At 38.6% G+C, this 21316-nt stretch overlaps 1 protein-coding gene across 1 annotated transcript in view; it reads left to right on the top strand.

The window, feature by feature from the left end:
- ADAMTS12 (ADAM metallopeptidase with thrombospondin type 1 motif 12) overlaps window positions 1–21316 on the top strand; it is a 1263798-nt gene that overhangs the window by 624294 nt on the left and 618188 nt on the right. The window contains exon 9 of the mRNA XM_053701185.1: window positions 19081–19225. Coding sequence (XP_053557160.1) covers window positions 19081–19225 — 145 coding nt within the window. The remainder of the gene's footprint in view (window positions 1–19080; window positions 19226–21316) is intronic.

Here is a 21316-nt window from a genome sequence, read left to right as displayed (position 1 = left end):
CTGGAGAATTGCAGAAGTTAGTTGCATCTTGGTGTCAGAAAGTCTCAAAAACTACAATTCAACACCACCCACATCACCACAATTGTTTGGAATGTAGGTGAAAAAGGAGGAAAAAGCCTCTACTCTCATAAAAAAACAAAGGGCTAAATTACAAGTTTTGTGGTACGGCTATACTGCTGAAAAATTTGCCTTTGCACGTGGAATGGCAGGTCTCCCGTATTACAAGTTGCGGCGGTACAGCTATACCGCAAGAGTTTTAGCCTGGACCACAACTCTCCATTCTGCACTAAAAAAATGGCTTTTGTGTGTGGAATTTTCAGGTCTCCCGTATTACAAGTTGTTCGGTCAGGCTATTACGCTAGCATTATAGCTTATACCGCTGTGATTCATTCCCCGATCAGAGACCAGTAGTTATGGATTTTGCAAAACAAAAATGTTTCACAAAACTCAAAGTACACTAACACCCATAAACGACACTATTAACCCCTAAACTGCTATCCCCCGCATCACACATACCATAATAAACCTATTAACCCCTAATCTGCCACCCACCCACATAGCCAACACTAAAATAAATAAAGTATTAACCCCTAAACTGCCGACCCCCACATTGCCAACACTAAATAAACCTATTAACCCCTAAACCGCCGACCCCCACATTGCAACTACTATAATAAACCTATTAACCCCTAACCTGCCGGCCCCCACATTTCAACTACTATAATAAACCTATTAACCCTTAAACCGCCACCCCCCAACATCACAACTACTATAATAAACCTATTAACCCCTAAACTGCCGGCCCCCCTCATCGTAACTTTTATACTAAACCTATTAACCCCTAAACTGCTGGCCCCCCACATCGCAACACACTAAATTAAACTATAAACCCCTAGACCTTACACCCCCTAACTTTAAATTAATGTTACAATATACTAACTACCTTAAAAAAATAAAAACTTACCTGTGAAATAAAAAAAACAAGCTTAAACTATAAATTAACCTTACATTACTATTTTAAAAAACTAAAATAAACGAAAAATAAAATACCTAAGTTACAAAATTAAAAAATCCTAACAATATGCAAAAATAAAAAAAAATCTAACATTACAAAAAAAACCACTAAAATTACGAAAAATAAAAAAAAATCTAAGATTACAAAAAATAAGAAACGAAATTATCGAAAATAATAAAAATGAAAGCTTATCTAATACCCCTATAAAAACAAAAAAAGCCATCCCAAAATAAAAACACCCCCTAATCTAACAATAAACTACCAATAGCCCTTAAAGGGTTCTTTTGTAGGGCATTGCTCTAAGTTAAACAACTTTTGCATAAAAAATTACAAAGTACCCCCTAACAGTAAAACCCCCCACCCAACCAACCCCGTCCCCCCAAAAAAAACTAAGTCTAAAAGAAAACTTAGCTACCCATTGACCCTAAAGGGGCATTTGTATGGGCATTGCCCTTAAAGTGCCCATTAAAAAATAAAAAAAATGTGGGGGCCGGCGGTTTAAGGGTTCTTAGCTTTTTTTTTAGGTGTTAGCAATGTGGGGGGGGCGGGTTTTTAGGGGTTAATCGCTTTATTTAGTTGCGGGTGCGGCGGTTAGGGGTATTTAGACTAGGGGTTTATGTAAGGGTGTTGTCTTGTCCCCATAGACATCAAAGGGGATTGCGTTATAGCGATCGCCATTCTGCGATCGCAGGTGTTAGTTTTTTTCTAACACTTTCTCACTATTGATGTCTATGGGGGAATACGTGCACAAGCTCATCAAGTCAGGCCTTGGCTTTTCTGTGGTATGGAGTTTAATGCACCATACCACAGAACAAAAGAAGGTTTTTATGTAACTTGTAATGGCAGCACTATCTAAAGTATGGTACTGCTAAATTTTAAATGTTATTTACACACCGGATTTAGCGCACAACTTGTAATCTTAGTGAAAAGTCAAGCATCTTCACTTGCCAGACACTACTGGAATTTCAAATCGGATCGGGTTCCATGGTCAGATTAAACCAAAATAGAGCTTTCTGGCAATAAACACCATAGGTGGGTTTGGCACACATCACACACAGAGAGGTAGCCATATGAAAAAGTACCTCATGCCCACGGTTAAATATGGTGATGGTTCTTTAATGTTTTGCGGGTGTTTTTCACCCAGCGGACCTGGACATTTTGTTAGGATACATGGCATCATTGACTCTTTCAAATATCAACAGATTAAATGAACACCTGGCTGCCTCTTCCAGAAAGCTTAAAATGGGCCGTGGTTGGATCTTCCAGCCAGACAATGATCCAAAACATACATCAAAAGCAAGATAGAAATGGTTTACTGACCACAAAATCAAGGTCTGCCATGGCCATCCCAGTCCCCAGACTTGAACTCCAAAGAAAACCTGTGGGGCAAACTGAAGAGGAGAGTCCACCAGCGTTGACCTCAAAATTGGAAGGATCTGGAGAGATTCTGTATGGAGGAATTTTCTCAGATCCCTTGCCATGTATTCTCCAAACTCATCAGGCATTATAGGAGAAGACTCAGAGCTGTTATCTTGGCAAAGGGAGGTAGCACAAAAAATTGATTAAAAGGGTGCCGATAATTGTGGCATACATATATTTAACAAAGATTTTTTTTTGGATAAACCTGCGTTGTTTTTGCAATTGTTTGTTATCCATGAGGGCATTTTGTGTATTTTCTGAACAAAAAACCCCCAAAAGGTTAAACAATAAAGACAATTTTTTTTTTGTGCTCATATTTACGAAGGGTGCCAATATTAGTGGAGGGCACTGTATATCATAATGTATGAAATTTTATGAGAATTAAAAGAAAACTGAAAATCTTATAAATGGGTTTCACAAAATATTTCAAATTCATCAATATCCATATAACTACAGTAAAATAAATAGTTTGATTGAGAAACCATAAAAAAAAATAGGTGTCCAATCCTAAAATCTAGCATCAAGTATTTAAAGAACTAAGATTTAGTTGTGAGTCAAAGATCTAGTTATGAGAAGCTCTATGTGATATTTTCACGGTATTGGATCATCATTAAAGTAATATCATATACAGTATATCTATATTTATATCTATATAGATATAGATATATATATGTAAAACATCCCAGGAATAAAATGGTGAAGAATTAACATTGAATTAAAATTGACTCCTTGAAGAATGTGTTTGAATGTGTCTGACCTGTTATTTTGTAAGCATTCATAGTTACTCTGCCCGATATATAGTTTTCAAAGATCATATAGTCACATGACTAAGTGGTGCCCCTAATCTTGAAGATGTGGGTAAACATGACATTTGCGTTATGTGAAATTATGTTAAATTATCTCATTTTAATGACAAGGGAGAACATATATACTAAATGCAATTACTCTGAAACCATATTGATTTGGTGTCTAGCGTCTGATTAAGGGCTAGATTACAAGTGATACACTAACTGTTTTACTTAAGCAATATCTGATTTTGTGCGCAATGGAAATATCATTTGTATTACAAGTTGAAAGTAAATGCGAGAGAGCAATTGCATTTTATGCTCATTGGGGTAGCGTGACTGAAAACCTTGCGTAAAAGGTATTGTGTTTAAAAAAGTTGCACTAAACACAACATAAATACATTAAAACATACAGTTACACTCATATAAACACTATCTGATAAAAAATAGTCATATAAATATAAAAAAAAAAAAAGTTTTGAGTTAAATGATGTTTGACTGCAAAGGGCTATATTGTACATATACATGTCTAAATATGTGTATATATGCAAATATTTATGTATACTGTATATTTACTCTACATATATTTACTCTACATATAGGCAACCCCGGAATAAGCAATTGACCCCACAATAGCTACGGAGTTGGAGGTAAAGCTGGGAGTGGTTAAAAGGGTGGAACAGCGGAAGCTGTATTAGTTGAGCGGAAAGAAGCTGAGCGGGAGAGGAGCTTACCATGGACGTGCATGCTGGAGAGGGTGCAAGAGTTAGTGAGGTTGCGAGGCGTGGAATGGAAAGACTTGGGGATGGAGGTACAGTCAGCGATGCTGGAGAAGCGGATACGGTGGGTGGCTGAGTCAACATCGCAGCCTGTGAGGAGGTCTCGCCTGCCGGAACGGCTTAGCCCATCAATCGAGACCAGTGAGGCTCTCAGGAGGTGCAAGCAGGACTGGAGGTTGGGTGGAGCGATCGGACTCCATGGCGGCAGTGAGTCACAGCATGAGGAGGCGGCAGTCCAGGACGAATGACGTCGGTGGTGAGGAGCAGATGATGGTGCTGGAAACGGGAGGTGCATCAAGTCAGTTGCCAGGAGCAGCTACGGGTGCAGGTGTAAGGCCTGGCACTCGGAGGGGAGGGGAGATGGCGGAATCTGTGGGGCACACGGCTCAGGGAGTCCTGGTTATAAAGGAGCAGTTACGAGTGCAGGTGTTAGGCCTGGCACTAAGAGGGGAGGTGAAATGGTGGGATCTGTGGCGCACACGGCTCAGGGGAGTCTGGTTATGCAAGGGGAGAAAGGATGACAGTTGCAGGGGCAGATACGTCTCAAGAAAGCAGTGATGAGCAGCATGGGACAGTGTCAAGGGAATTAAGGCAGAGGAATGGAGTGGCAGGTAAAGGGGCAGATACGGCTCAAGTGACAATCTAGCTGCGGCAGAGGACTGGATTATCAGTGTCTGGAGGAGAAGATATACAGACTGAGTGCTGGGGAATTAAGTGTGTTTGATAGGGTAAGGGTGGAGGGCAGGGGTGGGGGAATACGTGTGGGTAAAAGGGGACTGGGGGGAAAGTAGGGGACAAGGTCAAAGGGAGTATAAAAGGGGTAGTGGTAGGGGTGGGCAGAGAGGTAGAAAAAAAGGGGAGAGTGGAGGCCTAGAAGGCTATAGGAATGACGATAGGCATGCTAATGTTTTATTTTCTACAGAGGTTAGTGTGAAAGATGGACTTTCTCAGCCAGGGGATGATGGAATGGGAGCAATGGCAACAGTTCTGGACCAGGGGGGTGACTCACTGTGGGTTGATGATGCCTACAGTGATTTTGCTGAAGAAGAGGAGGTGGAGGCTTCAGAGGCCGGACCTGTAATGGCAGACCAGGTAGAGGACTTGGCTGCTTTGTCTCAGCTTTTAAGGGCTTTGGTACCAGAAAAGGGGGGTTAGAGTGTATGAGAGGGGGGTTTAGTGTGGACAGGGGAGTTAGAGTAGATAATAGGGGGGATGGGAGCTCAGTGGTGGGTAACAGGGGCACTTCATCCTTTCAGTCTCAGGTTCGGTCCAGAGAAAGGAGGAGGCAGGAGAGAGGGATTCCAGTACACGGCGTCGGGTGAGATCACGGTCGCCGCCGGTGTCCCACAGTCATCAAGTTTTGGGCAAATCTCTAATTTGTGGAACTTTGGAAGGTAATTCTGACAGAAGTGATCTGAACAGGCAGTTAAGGTCTCCTGAGCCAAGGAGGAATAGGGAGCGAACAAGTTCCTGCAGGTGAAGAGTGGATCGTAGAGGGGAAGCGCTGAACCAGGCCAGCAAGAGAGGAAGTGGATCTGGAGTGAAAGCTGGCAAAGGAGTACCTACAGCACTGGGACAGTCAGGTGAGAGAAACACTGGAATTCCAGTGCTTGGGGGAGTGCATCTGGGGAGGGTATGTGTGAGTCTGTTTTGAAGAGTTTGAAAGAGTTGCTGGCGCATATAGAAAAGGGGTCTGGATGTGGAGGCGGTATGCCTGGGCATGGGACTGTTTGGGTAGCTTCGAGTGGGTCGGCTCCTGTCGCTCCCCTGGAGCTGGCAGTGGTGGTGCAGCCGGTAGGGGTTAGTGTGGGGGCAGTTGGTGGGTCAGCTTTGAAGAGTCTTTTAGATGCCCATGTTTATGCTCAGTGGGCCCTTTGGGAATTCACCTGGCAAAGGAAATTAAGGAAACATTTTGGAAAAGGGAGTTTGTGGAGATTTTCTCTCTGCTTTCCTTGGATCAATTTATTGATATCAAGGAGGATCCCAAAGGTGATCTAGGAAAAAAGGAAGAGGAAGAAAGGAGGAAGAGGTACCGGAAATTGCCTAAGACCTTGGCAAATTGGCCCAAGACCTTTTGTATATTGGCAAGTGTTATTGGTGAGAAGAACCTGGAATTGTGTTCATCTTTATTTTGTTACATGGATATGGGGATATGGCTTGAAGTAATGATGCCAATGTGGTAGGGGCAGTCCTTTTGGGGTGTTGAGTGTTGGAACTGGTCGGGGAAGTGGAATGGTGGCAGGAACAATGGTAGTGGCCCTTAGGAAGGGTCCTGCTTGTAAATACAAGCACAAATGTTTGTATTGTGGGGGAATCCACCCTGGTTCCAGGTGTTTTAAACAGACAAAAGCTGGAGGAAAAGGGGACACGGTTACTACGGGCACGGATGCCAGTGAGGGTAGAAAAGATGGAGCCGTGGCTAAGTCGGTACTGTAAGTGGAGTGGTAAGGCAGGGGATGCGGCGTTGTTATTAACAGGGTACAGATCGGGCTTCTGCATCCCCTTTGTTGAAGGGGTTGGTTCTGGGATTTCGGGTAAGTTGAGGTCGGCAAGCGAATTTCCTGATGTGGGGGCTGTAAAGTTGGAAAAATAGGTGGCTTTGGGGAGAATGGCTGGTCCATTTTTGGAGCCCCTTCTGGAGAATCTTAGGATTTCTCCATTGGGGGTTGTTCCGAAGAAGGTGCCTGGGCAATTCAGCATGATTTATCATTTATCTTTTCCGAAGGGAGCTTCGGTGAATGATGAGATTGATCCTTCATTAGCGGCATGAAATATGCATCTTTCGATCGGGCGGTGGATTTGGTCAGATGTGCAGGACATGGAGCCCTGAACCTCAAAAATGAGTGGGTAAGTCACATCCACTTCATATCTATCTTATTGAAGTACAGCTAATAAGTTAAAAATAGGGCTATGTGGGCTAAGGGTAGTGAAGTGTGCATGTATTGACTAATACACAGGTATTCAACTTCCACACAGGTAGACTGATCTATGCTCTCAAAGGCGACCTCCTGTCTGCGTACTGCTTTGATTGAACACAGTCAGACAATTTCTAGCTGTGATCCCTAGTGTACTAATTATTAAAGGTCAAAACCATTTGCTCCAATATCGTGTCAATAGTAGGTATTTCAATAATATAATCATTTATATGACTCAGATCAATCAATACCTAAGTAACTACAGTAACCAAAAGATTGCTACATTAGATTTGCAACACACATGCTTCAAACAAGACTTTATTTCCTCAGCCCCGCCCACCAACGTGTTTCATCACTGGTAACTGAGTTTGTCAGGGTCTAGGGGCAGTCCCAGCCAGTCACTCTTTTTATAAAGGCATCTGTTGCCATAGTTACATGTCTTTGTTGGCGGAAGTGTTTGCTGCCTGGCGTTTCTTGTGTCAAACATCATAGGCATTGCTGATGTTTACCACTCAGCCTGAGTGTGAATTTTAATATAGCGTTTCATTCAGCTTTTATTACTTAATCTTTTTATTACTCTTACTTTTCTGGTAATTCCTTTCTTGTTTCAATATGAGATGGACAAACGGGTGTAGCATAGTCTTTAACTATAGATACAACTTCTAAGCATCACTTGTTAAGTTGTGAAATAAAGCACAAATCCTTTATTCATATGGAACCAAAACCACAATCTTTGTTTATCTCTGTGTTGAGAAGAACTCTTCATTGCATGTCTGGTGTTGTCGGTTATGCTGATACAATCACTTGTATTAGGAATGAAGATCTCCTTCTTCATGTATGCACATAATAGTGCTTAAAATTGGTGCTGATTAGAATAATAGTGTGGCTATATAACTATATGAAGTTATCAATGGGTTATCTAGGTGAAACGATAGAAGTTGTAACTGGGTTGTATGACAATAGCAGTTACAATTGCATTATCTAAGTATAGCGGTTCCGATATGTAATCGTTTAATGATCAAAAGGTAATGGGTTAATTTTAAGATCTTATCTCTTATCTTTGCCAGTCTGTTTATTCTTGATAAGAGTAGATGTCACATCTCATCCATAGCCTAAATTAGTGATCATCGCTATCCCAAAAAGCATTTAAATGATATTGCTTCATTCAATCCCTCAGGTGCAGCATAGTTTAGTTTGTGTATCCATCTACACTCTTTTTGCAATAGGATTTTATTGAAGTTACCTCTTCTGCCTTTCAGTTTAATTTGCTCATTGCAAAAAAAATGAATCTAATATTTGTTACCAGCATGATATGTGTTAGCTCCCTGGACATTTCTCCAACGTAAATCATTTTACATTTGCACATAGCCACATATATGACCATTTTAGATCTGCAGTTCATGAAAGATTTAATTTCATATTTTTTATGTGTATTTGGGTGTGTAAAGAATTTTGTAGGTCTCACATTCATACACGCTATACATTGACCACATTTGTAAAAACTTTTCCAGGTTCTTGACTTTGGAATACTAAAGTGACTATTAGTAAGGATGTCTTTGAGATTTTGTGATCTCCTGTTTGTTATTAGGGGATTCTTAGTGACCACATCAATCAAGTCTGGATCATCTTTCAGTACATGCCAGTGTTTCTTAAAAATCTGGTGAATTTTATGGTTATTCTCATCATATGTACCTATGACTCTGATCACTTGATTTTGTGCCTGTTTAAATCCCTCACCCACTTTGGTGTCATACAGTAGTGACCTTCTGTCTATTTGCTTGGCTCTTTGATACTCTTTTTTCAGACACTGATTAGGGTATCCCCTTTCTCCGAACCTTTTTCTGTTCCTGGGCCTCATTTTCAAAGTCTTCCTCCGTGCTGCAGTTTCGTTTTGCTCTAAGGTACTGTCCTGTGGGTATACCCAATTTTTTACTTTTTGGATGGAAGCTTTTCCATTCTAATAGGCTATTCATTAAAGTGTTTTTTTTATAAAGTTTGGCATTCAGAGAGACATTATTTTCTTTTCTGATCACTAAGTCCAGAAAGGAGATATAAGTTTCATCTATTGTATGTGTATCTCATGCCATGTGCATTGTTATTCATCCATTCCATGAAATTTTAAAAGTCACTTTTAGTTCCAGAACACAGTATCAACACATCATCAATATATCTGACATAAAAGTCAATATATACCATATATGGATTGACATCTGGATTAAATATACTCATTTGTTCAATCCACCCCAGAAAAAGGTTTTCATATGTTGGTGCGCAGCAAGTCCCCATGGCAGTCCCTCTTTTTTTTGTATGTAAGTTTTATTATTAAATACAAAATAGTTATGTGTCAGAACAAATTCTAACAATTCTATAACACAATCATCCTGTGCACTACCTCTGGGTCTTATGGTCTTCTGAAAATGTTTTTACTGCTGTCATTCCTAGTTCATGTGTGATGTTAGAATACAAACTTTCCACATCTATGCTGGCCAATATAGTATTATAACTAATTGTGATATTGTCAAGGCAATTAAGACCATCTTTTGTGTTTTGGACATATGAAGTGAGTGTATGTACAAAGCCTCTTAATTTTTTGTCCAGGAATATGCTGACTTTTTCTGTCCGGCAACCATTTCCTGAGACAATCGGCCTCCCTGGTGACTCTTTCAGGTTTTTGTGTATCTTGGGTAGGCTGTAAAATGTGGCTATTCTTTTCTATTTATTTATCATGTACTGAAACTCATCTTTAGTGATTAATCTTTCATTAAAGCCCTTATCAAGCATTGATGTTAGATCCTTCATAATTTTTTCTATGGGGTCCATAGTGATGATTTCATAATTGTCACTATTACCCAGTATATCTTTACACATCTTAAGGTAGTTTGTATTAGTCCTTAATACAGTATTCCCACCCTTATCAGCATTCCTGTTCACCCTACGTGTCATCATCTGCTGGGTTGTCATTTCTGGGATGCTTTCTTTGTGGATTTGTGTCTTCTGATGGGCTGCTCGATTTTGTGTGCCTACTTTGAGAAGTTTAGCTGTTTTGTGTAGTGGGTGGTAAAACAGCGTTCTGGGTTGTCTTCAGTGATTCATTATCTTGATGACTTCTTGTTTGTGGGTCCAGAGGAATCGATGGTTTGTCAGAAGTTGATGGATGTTTTCCTGGCAGTGGCTTGTGATTTTGGAATCCCTGTAGCTTCAGAGAAGACTGAAGGCCCTTCCACTGTTGAGTTTCCTTGGTATTTGTATTGACACAGAGTTGATGGAGTGTAGGCTTCCGGAGGATAAGCTGGTGGACTTGGCTGATGCAATCTGTGGGGCTTTGGCAAGGAAAAAACTGAAGTTAAAGGAGATGCTATCTCTAGTGGGGAAGCTGAACTTCGCATGTAGGATAATTCCAGTGGGGAGGATCTTCTCTAGGAGATTATCTTTGGCGACAGTTGGGGTGAAGCTTTCCCATTTTAGGATTTGTTTGTTTCAGGAGGTGAAAGAGGATCTCAGGGTGTGGAGGGCCTTTTTGGCTGAATTTAATGGTAGATCTTTGGTACAGGCAGAAGAGGTTTCGAATGAGATGTTGCATCTGTTTACAGATGCTGCAGGGGCGCATGGCTTCGGGGCAATTTTTGGTTGTAAGTGGTGTAGGAGACTGGCCGGTAAGTTGTGGTAAAACGGGTCTAACTAAAAACCTGGTTTTCTTGGAACTGTTTCCTTTGGTGTTGGCTGTAAAAGTGTGGGGTGAATTGCCTGAGAACAGGAAAGTGTTGTTTCATTCAGACTATATGGGGGTGTTTTTTGCCATCAATCAATTGTCTTCTAGTTCCATGCCAGTGGTGGGCCTGCTCAAGATGTTTGTTCTGGAGCTTGAGACACAATGTGTGTTTGAGGGAAGTTAATGTTCCTGGTGTGGAAAATGTTGTGGCTGACACTCGCTCCGGTTTTCATTGGCAGCGATTTCGGGAGGTGGCACCAGAGGCAGAGGTGGAGGGAACTCCTTTCCCAGAAGACATGTGGCAGCTGAGCTTCCTAGATTGCTGAGGTTAGTGGGGGAGCTTTAGCTCCAGGAACATTGAAAGCTTATATGGTGGTGTGGTGGTAATGGTTGGCCAGATTGGAAGAGTTTTATGTAGCTGGTGCAGGTGATATAACTGGTTTGTTAGATTGGATTGAGGAGTAGAAAATGCATGGTTTGTCTCGTTCAGTTATTTTGAGGAATTTAGCAGCTCTTTCCTTTTTGTTTAAGCTGTTAGGGTGGGAGGATTTAACAAAGAATTTGGGGATTCGAATGGTAGTTAAGGGAATTGTTGAGGGTAGAAGGAGGCCGGATCATAGGCATACTTTGATTTTTCCTTATTGCAGAAGGTGTTTTTGTCTCTGTTGGAGGTCTTTTTTTTCAAATTTTGAACAGCTGCTGTTTCGGGCTGCATTTGTGTTAGCGTTTTTGGAGGCTTTCAGGGTATTGAAGTTAGTTGGGGCAAACCGAAAAGACAAAGGTGGTCATCAGAGGCAGGATGTGGTAGTCAATCCTTCTGCGTTGTTGATGCCAAGCCTAAGACAGATCAAGAAGGAAAAGGGAAATGGATCAGGCTTTTGGAGTTTTGGGATGTGTGCTGCCCTGTTACGGCAGTTAGGGAAATTTTGGCAGTCTGTTATGGGTTTGGAGGAGGGCCATTGCTATTTAAAAATAAATACAAACTTACCTGTGAACTAAAAATAAAACCTAAGCTAGCTACAATATAACTATTTACTAACTACCTAGTTAAAATAAATACAAACTTACCTGTGAAATAAAAATAAAACCTAAGCTAGCTACAATATAACTATTTATTAACTACCTAGTTAAAATAAATAAAAACTTACCTGTGAACTAAAAATAAAACCTAAGCTTACACTAATAAAACCTAACATTACTAAAAATAAAAACCTAACATTACTAAAAATAATAAAAACTAAAATTACAAAAAAAATAAAAAAAACTATAATTACAAAAAATAACAAACGAAATTATCCAAAACAATAAAAATGATTCCTATTCTAATACCTCGTTTTTAAAAAAAAAAAAGTAAAAAAAACCCTAATCTATAATAAACTACCAAGGGCTCTTACAAGGGCCTTTTGTAGGGCATTGCCCTAAAGTTAACAGTTCTTTTGCAAAAAAAGAAAAACAAACACCCCCTAACTTTACAAACCCCCACCCCTCAAACCCACTCTTTTTCGGCCCTTTAAAAATAAAAAATGCCTAATCTGAAAAAAAAACACCCCCCCCCCCAAAAAAAAAAAAAAAACATTACAAAAATAACAAACAAAATTCATGCGATCGTCCACCGCACACTGAGAATTCAATGCAAGGTACCCCTTTTATATTGGGGGTACCATTGCATTCCTATTGGCTGAAAATTTTAAATCAGCCAATAGGATTTAAGCAACTCTAATTCCTATTGTTTTTTTTACTTTGGGGTGGGTTTTTTTTTTAAACGGGGTATTAGAATAGGAAAAAAATTTATTGTTTTGGATAATTTTGTATGTTATTTTTTGTAATGGTATTTTTTTTATTTTTTGTAATGTTAGTGTTTATTATTTTTGTAATTGTAGTTTTAATTTTTTAGTAATCTTAGGTTTTTTATTTTTAGTAATGTTAGTTTTTTTTATTTTTAGTAATGTTAGGTTTTATTAGTGGCCAATCCAGAAAGAAGCCACAGCACCTACTTATGCATCAAATGTAGATTTATTGGTGAGACATCACAATGTATAGAAACAATGTTTCGGTCAACAATAGACCTTAATCATGTTATACAAATGAACACACCTGGACCCTTCTTATACCCTTACATGTGGGAGGGGATTAAATTACCTGTATAGGTGATACAATATAATTCAAACACTCATCTTATTCTAAGAGCTCCCTCTAGTGGACACAGCGTAGGACATCTTCTTAACCATTAATGACCTGAAAAACATATATCCAAAATTATGTATAAACATATCTATATCACTCTTATATACAAAACAGCATTTAAACAACATCATTCATATGATTATTGGACACAATGCACCACACTGATAGAACAATGTATCAACTTCATTTCCAATATCTAAACACATTTATAGAGTGGCGTTCCAGTCAATCTCCTTATTCATCCCAAAAGGGATAAGGGACTGCAGTGTATAAATCCAGAAAGTTTCCCTACTTTTAAGGGTCTTAAGTCTATCCCCTCCACGTCTTGGTCTCTTAACATGTTCTATAATTTGAAACCTAAGTTGTGCTATAGAGTGGCCTGCTTCCACAAAATGATTAGCTACAGGGGCATCTAAATTTCTGCGTCTGATATTAGACTTATGTTCATTCATCCAATCTCTGGCTCGGCGTGTCGACTCTTCAATATAAATTTTGGAGCAGGGACATTTAATTAAGTAAATGATAAATTCTGTATTACAAGTATAAAAACCAGAAATCTTAAAACGTCTGCCAGTGAGCGGATGAACAAAAAAATCACCCCTAATCATATTGTTACAGTTACAGCAGCCTAAACAGGGAAAATTCCCCATCTTGGGATTTGAAATAAAAGTTTGTCTCAATATCTTTTCTGGGCCTAAATCAGCCTTTACAAGTGTATCCCTTAGGTTTTTAGATCTCCTATAGGCTGCCATAGGTGGCTCCTCGAACTCTTTGACATGAGGGTTAAGATCTCTTATTAAAGACCAATGTCTCCTTATGATTTTATTAGAAACATAGAAACATAGATATTGACGGCAGATAAGAGCCATATGCCCAGCAAGTCTGCCCGACCTTACCTAACAGTATAAACTTATCTAGTTCGTAGGATAGCCCTATGCTTGTCCCACGTATTTTTAAAGTCCCCCACAGTGTTTGTTGCTACTACCTCTTGAGGAAGTTTATTCCATAAATCAATCACTCTTTCTGTAAAGAAGTGCTTCCTCAAATTACTCCTGAATCTACTACCCTTTAGCTTGAGCTCATGACCCCTTGTTCTTGAATTTTCCATTTTATATAAAATACCCACAGCCTCAGTTTTACTAAACCCTTTAATGTACTTGAAAGTTGCTATCATATCACCTCTTTCCCTTCTCTCCTCTAAGCTATACATATTTAGGTCATTGAGCCTATCCTGGTAAGTTTTATTTTTTAGACAATGTACCATTTTGGTAGCCCTCCTTTGCACAGATTCAAGTTTGTTAATATCCTTCTGAAGATATGGCCTCCAGAACTGCACACAATACTCAAGATGAGGCCTAACTAATGATCTATAAAGTGGCATAAGAACCTTACTATTTCTGCTGCAAATACCTCTACCAATACATCCAAGCATTCTGCTAGCCTTACTCGCTGCATTACTACATTGTTTACTAAGTTTTAAATCATCTGAAATAATAATTCCCTGTTCCTCGTCTGTAACAGTCAGTAAAGTGTCATTGAGTCTGTAATTAACATTTGGATTTTTCTTCCCTAAATGCATTATTTTACACTTTGCTGTGTTAAACTTTAGATCCCAGTCGTTTGTCCAATCCTCCAATTGTTGTATATCACTTCTCATTTTGTCTACCCCCCCTGGAACATCCACTCTGTTGCAAATTTTTGTAACTGTACTACTGAGGGAATTATATTCTGTAACAAACATCAGTCTGTTTGTATCTTTCACCTTAATCCTAGTATTTGCCCCTTAAGGATAGATTTCCTAGAAATACTTCCTATCTCCTTAATTTGTTGTTCTATCAATGTCTTAGGGAAACCCCTCTCCAAAAAACAATTCCCCACCTCCTGTAGCCTTCTTAAACTAGTTTGTTCAACCGAAACAATTTTCCTAACACAAAGGAGTTGACTCCTTGGTAGGCTTTTGATTAGTGAGGGTGAGTGAGGTTTTATTAGTGTAAGCTTAGGTTTTATTTTTATTTCACAGGTAAGTTTGTATTTATTTTTACTAGGTAGTTAGTAAATAGTTATATTTATCAGCCAAAAGGATTTAAGCAGCTTTCATCCTATTGGCTGATTTGAATATTTCAGCCAATAGGAATGCAAGGTGCCAAAATATAAAACGGGTACCCTGCATTCAAGCTTCAGTGTGCGGTGGAGACCTCATGAAGAGGAGGCTCAGCGCTGGATGTCGTCGTCGACGCCGATCCTGGTCAGCTCCGCACACCACATCTCCGCGCCACCGGGATGAAGATAGAAGATACCCCCACGATGGATGAAGATGTCCCACCTGGATGAAGACTTCTTGCCGCCTGGATGAAGACGGATGTCCGGACTCCAGGAACGGTGAGTGCATTTTTTGGGGTTAGTGTTAGGTTTTTATTTTTATTTTTTGGGGTGGTTTTTTTTTAGATTAGGGATTTTTTTAATGGGCAGCAAAAGAGCTGATTGCCATTTTAAGGGCAATACCCATACAAGTGCCCCTTTAGGGGCAATGGGTAGATTAGATTTTTATAGTTAGGTCTTTTTTATTTGGGGAGTTGCCTGGGTGGGGGGTTTTACTATTAGGGATTAATTTGTATTTCTTTTTAGGTAAAAGAGCTGATCGTTTCAGGGCAATGGTAGTTTAGTCTTACATTAGGGCGTGTTTTTATTTTGGGGTGTCTTTTTTGTTTTTATAGGGGTATTAGATTAGGTTTAATTTTTTTATTTATGGATAATTTAGTTTATTTTTTTATGTAGTCTTAGATTTTTTTATTTGTTGTGATTTTAGATTTTTTTTTTTAATTTTATGTAATCTTAGATTTTGTATTTAAATTCAATCTTAGGTTTTGTTTTTTATGCAATGTTAGGATTTTTTATTTAAATTTTAGATTAGGATTTTTAATTTTGGTAGTTTAATTATTTTATTACTTTAATAGTCTTTTTTTATTTTATGTAATGGGGTTAGATTGCCTTGTGGGGGATGGCGGTTTAGAGGTTAATATATTTTATTGTTAGTTGCAATGAGGGGGAATGGCGGTTTAGAGTTTGATAACTTTTATTGTTAGTTGCAATGTGGGGGGTTGGAGGTTTAGTAGTTAATGCATTTATTATTAGTTGCGATGTAGGGGGGTGGTGGTGGATAGAGGGGTTTTGACGTGTCAAGTTTATTTTTGGGAAGCTGGTTTGATTTCAATGGGAAATAGGTCTCAAAAAGCTAATTTTTCCTATTTTACAACTAGTTGAGCTGGATCTAATTTTTCTCAATGTGTCAGCAGCCTCCGACAGTGTATTAACTGTTTGCACGGTCATTGGAAACCTGGTATTATTTATAGATTAGTGGCTTCTGATACTTTGTATGGGACACAAAAATGTTTTCGGCAGCCGGAATCCAGTTGCCAAAATTGAGGTATAATGGGCCGTTGGAAGTAGTTGGTGAATGATATTGCTTCTGACATTATATTTATCAGTTTGTGAGTGCACGCAAACCTAACTACGGTTTAATGGAAATTAACCCTTTGTATGGGACATGAAAATGTTTTCGACAGCCGGATTCCGGTTGCCAAAATTAAGGTATAACAGGCCATTGGAAGCAGTCTGTGTGCTTCCGACAGCATATTTATCAGTTTGCGAGTGCACACAAACCTAATACGGCTCAATGGAAACAAGCCCTTGGTTTGTAACATAAAGAATATTTTTGGTAAATAAATGTCAGCTAGATTATTAGCATAATGATTGCAGCTTCTATAGTAACTCACACTCAGGAAAAAATAACAACCATCACAGATGACAAAAGAATTTGGTTTTCACAATAATCATATTTAAATTGTCAGGTAAAAGCTATAAAAATGTATGAAATTCTCATTTGATATGAAAAACTTAATTGGCTGTGATTTTTTTTTCTTTTTAATGAAAACAACCACAGTCTTTCTAAATCAAACACATAGATGAGGTTGACAACCCCTTTTTATATTTCAAACAACAACAGCATTGTTAATAATGTGTAATTGATGTCAATCACAAAAATAAAGTTAAATGTGTTAATGGAGTCTATGGGGCCTATGATGCCCCGTCGACAGAAACAGCAGTTATGAAGCAGCGGTCACAAAGACTGCTGCTCCATAACCTGTCTGCCTGCTCAGAGCAGGCGGACAGACATCGCCGGAAATCAACCCGAGCGAGTACGATCGGGTTGATTGACACCCCCTGCTGGCGGCCCATTGGCCGCAAATCTGCAGGGGGCGGCGTTGCACCAGCAGCTCTTGTGAGCTGCTGGTGCAATGCTGAATACGGCGAGCGTATTGCTCGCCCTATTCAGCGAAGTCTGGCTGACCTGATCCGCACTGTCGGATCAGGTCCGCCAGACTTTGATAAATTGGGGCCATTGTGTCCATGTGTAGCAATTAGACAGAGCTGTGATATATTTAATAAGAAATATGTTTAATGTCATTGGTATTCATATCTGTATCAGTTTTGCAAATGTCCATATGTAGTATATATGTTATGTTGTTTGAGTGTTTTTACCTATAATTGATGATGACAATACTGTATTCTGAATCACATTTTTATTTGGCACAATTCAATCCTCATCAAAATGTGCCATTGTTCTTGACAGGGGTAGCTCTATTTTGAATTTTGAGCCTGAGCATTGACAGATCTGTAGCCAATGTGTGTTAATCATTTGTGGGCATTGAACAATTATCAAGTACCTTCTGCTGTTGAATTCAGGGTGTCTATTTTATTGTTAATATTTAGTTACTGATAGTCAGGGGGATTGTGATCACCAAAGTTGATGCTGTCCCTGCAATATTTTTCCAATAAGAAAATGGTATTATCACTTGGATTTTAATCACTAAGATGTCAAGAAATATGCCAAGAAACAGTCAATAAATACGACTGACAAGATTGGAATAAACTTCTATATTAGTATAATTATATTATTTGTTTTTTATATGAAATGCAATATATTTAAATGCACTTTGTATGCTTTTACTTGGCTTTAATAAAAGAGAAAACAGTATTCTTATAATGTTTTTATACAAAGTTTTGTTTAAAAGCATGCAATCTATAGATTCAGAGAAAGATATGACTAGGAGATTAGAGAAGAAAGTCATATTAAAGCATTACAAAGTACATCCTTTCCTTTTATTCAGATGGGTGTTGGCAAGGTTATAGAGAACTAGTTAATATGAATAATCATGTCCAATAAAGAACTGGACAGGCCAATATTTAAGCTATCTATCCAGTAAAATCTGTACATAAAAATAGGACCCTTAACGGGACACTCAACACCAGAGTTACTTTTGTTTTAAAAGATAGATAATCCCTTAATTACCCATTCCCCAGTTTTGCATAACCAACAGAGTTATAATAATACACGTTTTACCTCTGTAATTACCTTGTATCTAAGCCTCTGCAGACTGCCCCCTTATTTCAGTTCTTTTGACAGACTTGCATTTTAGCCAATCAGTGCTCACCCCTCGGGAAATTCACGTGCATGAGCTCAATGTTATCTATATGAAACACATAAACTAATGCCCTATAGTGTTGTAAAACTGTCAAAATGCATTTAGATTAGAGGCGGCCTTCAAGGTCTAAGAAATTAGCATATGAACCTCCTAGATTTAGCTTTCAACTAAGAATACTAAGAGAACAAAGCAAAATTGGTGATAAAAGTAAATTGGAAAGTTGTTTACAATTACATGCCCTATTTGAATCATGAAAGTTTATTTTTTTTTTGGACTTGACTGTCCCTTTAAATTCCAAGGTTTTAGATCACCAGCTATGTCCAGATCAGCTACGTGTGTTACCATTAGTCAACTGGTTTTAATTGTTCTGTGTATGCATTTTCAGCCAAAGGTTATCTCATCACATTGTATGTTATTGGCAGCCACAGGTGGTGGGTTTAAATTGCTTGCTTATTGGAATCACTAGAAGTTAAGGAGTAGAATAACTTAAGTTGATTTATGACAAATTCATTTTGTAGTTCATGAAAATGGTGTAGGGCCTAGGTGCAGATAAAGTAAGGGTTTGAGGGAGGGGTCATTGAATTGACCGCACCTACAGCTCCTTTCAGACCATTTGATGGTTGTGCAGTATGGAATGATAAAAACTATTAAAATCAGCAAGTATCAAACAAATACATTAGAATACATTCATCAGACTCCTCTGTATAATTATATACATAAATCTTGGGTAGGATTTAAAGTGATCTAATAACAAATAAACTTGTAGCATAACCATATCCTTTTTTATGTAGCCGAGGATGGGGATCTTGTCTTGATGATGTACCAGCGAAGAAAGATTTCAAGCCACCTATTGTAGCTCCAGGAGTGTTATATGATGTTAATCATCAGTGCCAGCTGCAATATGGACCCAATGCCACCTTCTGCGCAGATGTTGATGTAAGTTTTAGTTTAAGTTTACTGGTAGGAAATATCAATCAAATATGTAGCCATTTAGCTTAGTAGAGCTAAAAATTTAAATGTATATGAATGCATTTGAATTTTAAAAAGAAGATTTTTTGCAATATACTTCCATTAGCCGATTACTGTTTTAGCGGCATACGCATGTCACACATATGCTACATGTGGCTATAGAATCAGGATTCAAACAACATGCATGCTCAGAGAGGTGGTAGTGGTGTGTATTGCATCAGTGGAAACGGAAAATATTTGTCTCACAAAAACTACCACTGATACCCAAATGTTGAAACACTTGAAAGTGATGCAGCATAGCTGTAAAAAGCTGACTAGAAAATATCACCTGAATATCTCTATGTAAAAAAGAAAGATATTTTACCTCAAAATGTCCTAAGATTTCAAACCCCATTGCAAAGGACGTTACGCAGTAAATCAGTATGTCTGCCCCGAGACAGCCAAGGGATTGAGCTTCGTGCACACTCATATTATTTCCCTATTCAGTTTAAGGAAGTTTACTATGAAATTTCATGAGAGTTAAGTGAAATCTCATGAGATCACAGTAAAAGAGTTCATGGCCTCATTACTGTTGATGCCGATGGCTGCAGCTGAGTATAACTTTTTACACAGAACTTACTCTGCTGAACTGAGGAAATTGTAAGGTAAAATATCTTCCTTTTTTACATAGAGATGCTCAGGTGATATTTTCCTGTCAGCTTTTTACAGTTATACTGCATCGGTTTCAAGTGATTTAGCATATGAGTATTATGTTCCTTTAATAAAATAAAATATACCCATGCACAGTTAAAGGGCCATAATAATGCTCTCAAGTAGTGGTAGCTAATTTCCTAACATATGGTGGCCACAGATTAGTATTTTAAAAGCTTTAAGGGCTCAGACCAATATTATAGTAGCCTTAAGGGCCACATATAAATGTATGGCTATACACAAAAAATATATTTCCTTAAAATGTCCAGTGGCACAGGGCCAGATTTAGGTTAGACTGCAGGGTATGCTCTATCTACTGTTCTCCCCTCCAAAATGACTTTTTTGATTTATTGCTTTTTCTAGGGGCCACAAAAATTCCAGCACATATTCTTATTTCTGCTTTTTCCCTGGGACAACAAAAACTAGTGTTGATCTGCCAGTTGGCGATCCCTGTGTCATAGCATTTAATTTTAAAGCGATCAACCCCGCACTACTGGTTAACCAGAGGCGGAATTACCATTGGTGCAGAAGCAGCAGTCACACCAGGATCCAAGTGCTTTGGGGGGACCATAGCAACCAATCTATGCTTAGGTGTGCACCTATATAGTCATTATCTGTGTATAAATGCCTATCATCATTATTCTGTGCAGCATACTCATCAGTGTATAGATATTCCCATCATTATATAGGGTATTGTGTTCACTATTGGTGTATAGCTATTCCATCATTATACAGTACAGTGTATTTATCAGAGTATAAATACTCTTTATATTTATACAGAGCAAAAGTATGTATAATATTACTATTGTTTATTATTGAGTTAAATTCAGGTGGGGACCAAGAAAAATTTTTGCACCGGGTCCTTCTGTTGAGTAGGTCCGCTACTGTGTTTAACATCCAGAAAGAGATTAAACACACAGTAGAAGTGCTGCTCAGGACCTGCAGAGTACTGCTAGTTCAGAGAGGTACTTCAATTGTTTGTTTAACACCTTTGGATGCTAAACACACAGTAGAACAGGGTCGATAGTCTTAAAATTACATGCTCTAACGAATTAGAGCATGTAATTTTTTGACTAATATGGCCCTTTAAGATATGACCTTTCTATCCTTTTAATTTAAAATAGGATTAACCCATTTATTACTTTCAATGGTATGTATTTTTTGGACATACATTCGTATTGCTTATTAAATGGAGTACTAAATATACTTTATGGTACATACTACTGCCCAATATAATCTTACAAAGTGCCGGTCACTGAAATGTTTGTGTCGGATCCCCTTTTATGTGTAGTACTAGCAAATCATCTCAATAACAAGGCAGAATTTCTCCCTTTAAAGGCGAAACATCAAATGCTCCAATTTGAGCTT

This window comes from Bombina bombina, chromosome 2 (assembly GCF_027579735.1).
Source record: "Bombina bombina isolate aBomBom1 chromosome 2, aBomBom1.pri, whole genome shotgun sequence".
NCBI classification, from domain to species: domain Eukaryota; kingdom Metazoa; phylum Chordata; class Amphibia; order Anura; family Bombinatoridae; genus Bombina; species Bombina bombina.
This window is presented reverse-complemented; position numbering and strand designations above follow the sequence as displayed.